The sequence below is a fragment of the Aphanomyces astaci genome (genome assembly GCF_000520075.1).
Source record: "Aphanomyces astaci strain APO3 unplaced genomic scaffold supercont1.28, whole genome shotgun sequence".
NCBI lineage: Eukaryota > Oomycota > Saprolegniomycetes > Saprolegniales > Verrucalvaceae > Aphanomyces > Aphanomyces astaci.
The window spans coordinates 381,604-384,155 of NW_009798291.1; the positions used below are offsets into that span (position 1 = coordinate 381,604).

Genomic DNA, 2,552 nt, shown 5'->3' on the forward strand with positions numbered 1-2,552 from the left:
GGAGCCCCCACAGGTTCTCGATTGGATTCAAGTCAGGAGATAGTGAGGGGTGGTCAAATAGAGTAACCTTTTCATCCGACAAAAATTCTTTCGTGGATTTTGAAGTATAAATCGAAGCTCCATCTTGCATAAACACAAAATCATCAGCATAATGGCAATGGGCAAATGGAAACAAGTAATTGCTTAATGTTTCAACATATGCAGAAGAGTTTTGATTGCCAGAAAGAAATGCCAACTTAGACAAACCAGCAGAAGAAAAAGCACCCCAAACCATGACCCCACCCCCACCATTCCGACGAGTGAAAAACGTGTCTGGCTCCATTCGAAGGTCGTGCCAGTAATGTTGAAGGCCGCCAGGACCATCAAGGTTGAAGCGCTTTTCGTCCGACCAAATAATTCGACCCCAGTCTGGAGGAGCAGCAAGATGCTTCTTGGCGTGCTCGATACAGGCCTTCTTGTGGCGTTTCGTGAGGGCTGGCATGGGTTTTCGCTTCACATAGCTGAGGTTGGGGGCTTGGAGGAGACGCCGTTGGCATGTTCGAAGAGAGGCATCCAAATTGAGACTAGTCTTAAGGCTTCGAGCTGATAAGCCTGTCTTGGATGCCTCACGATCAAGCAAACGGTACTCCCGTCCGATGATATGGCCTGCCTTTCTTCCTTTAAACCTTGTTCCATACTGCTCCGGTCTTTCAGAAAAGTGCGGACGGCCTTTGTTGATCGAGAAATCTCGACAGCTATGGCTCGGATGCTCAATCCGTGCCGTCGGAGAGCCAAGACCATGCCCTGCTCCATGGAACTCAAGAGAGATCCCAGGCCCATTGCGGCAAACAGGTGGAGCTGTTAAGGTTCAACATAGTATTGGTGAGGATAGGAGGTCGTGAGTGTGGTTGAATTTACTTCCAAAGCAAAATTTTCCGAATGGGTCTATTCTAGTGGTGCGAGTTTTTGAAACCGGTCGGCCAGATTGTTCAAACTGGTGCACGATGGGCGGCAAATCGCATGTCAGTGCCATCCACCAATCAAACTCATCGATTTGCGATGTTTGGAACAGCTCAATCGTTTATTGGTCAAAAAGGAAGAACGAAAATATGTGTGGGTCTAATCATGTGGCGCGCAGTGTAGGTTCCTGTATATATTTATATTTTTGAGGCTTGCCCCAACAACAAGTTCAACAGGTTTACATTTCGCGCGGCTACACTCTCCTTATAATTAATATAAACTCCTACTCTTACACTGGTACGATGGATTACTGACTCGTGGACTGGGTTGCCAGAGTCTATTATTATGAATGGCTTCGGAAAGTGCAAGCTGGTCTCTCAGGTCACAGAAGCCGTCGAAAGCGAGGAAGAGTTTGTGTCTCCGGAGATGCTGTCTGACCTTGTGTCGATATCTGCTGTGGACGAAACGATTGATCCAACTGATGACATGGACAATAGTGTTCAACTTCTCTAAAAATAAGTACCTGGTTCTTGTATTGGGATAAGTCAGAATTATAACTGTCAGACTTGAGGTACCTGTGCTATTTGCCCGTCTGGATGCCACCCACCAATATTATGTATGGGATATTGGAATATTGACAGTGAATAAAAAACATTTTTCGACATTGCAGGAAATTCTTGGGTTTCAAGATCCAAGAATGATTTTGGGTGGTGTGTCTGGATGCCATAGAATAAAAGAAAGTTTGGAAATGAACAGCCAATCAGAGGATAGCGCAGAGCCGCAGAGAACTTCGTCCACCCAGAGAGGACCACTGAGGATGGACGTCCTCTTTGGTGTCTTGTGGACGAAGTCGAGGTAGTGGTACTCCATCTCTCTGGCGAAGAGTTCCTTGGCCAGGCGGCGGCGGATGAACCATCGACGTAGGAAGGCAATCACGATCGCCTTTCTCATTCCGAAATGTCCTGTCAATTCAACGCGCACTGTCAATATCGTCAAAATATTCTACACATGAGTAGAATATTATTTCTTGTGATTTTCACGATATTTCTGATAAATTTATGGAATATTACTTGGTCCAGAAATGGCATCCAGACACGCCAAATTGAAGTCGCTGAGATTCTTGAATATTTTGCAAAATTATCTCTGTCAATAAAAGTGGTATCCAGACGGGGCCTAATAAATAGATAAACCTCTATATGAATCGGGTGTCCATGTGTGATGTGCTTGTATTAAGATTTTGTATTCCTAAAAGGTAGTAATATTTTTCCAAGAGCTCAAACGTCGTGTGGTTGTGAAATATCACCCACCTAAAAGGACATAGATTATACGGTAGTACTACGTAGTTTAGTACGGTACACATTCAGCCACAACATCCATAACATAAGGCGTAATTACTCGTACTTCCGTGAGCGATGAGATAGTGTAAATGACATCCACCCTGTCGATTATAAGTGGTTTGTACCTGATCCCAGTGATATCTGATTGGGTCGGGTAACATCGAAAATAAGAGGATACATCAGATCTTTGAGTATTGTGTGTCGGCAGACATAGCAACGGGGAGTGGATAGAATGTGCAAGGTTCAAACCAGTGCAGGAACCAAAATTGATGTTAA

At 44.6% G+C, this 2,552-nt stretch overlaps 1 protein-coding gene across 1 annotated transcript; it reads right to left on the reverse strand.

Moving 5' to 3' along the window:
* Nucleotides 1-492: 492 nt before the first annotated feature.
* Nucleotides 493-1,890, reverse strand: H257_10465 (hypothetical protein; the record flags this gene model as incomplete). Its single annotated transcript, XM_009837028.1, has 2 exons — nt 493-837; nt 1,729-1,890. The coding sequence occupies 2 exons, from the start codon at nt 1,888-1,890 to the stop codon at nt 493-495; spliced, it is 507 nt and encodes a 168-aa protein (XP_009835330.1).
* Nucleotides 1,891-2,552: the final 662 nt, after the last annotated feature.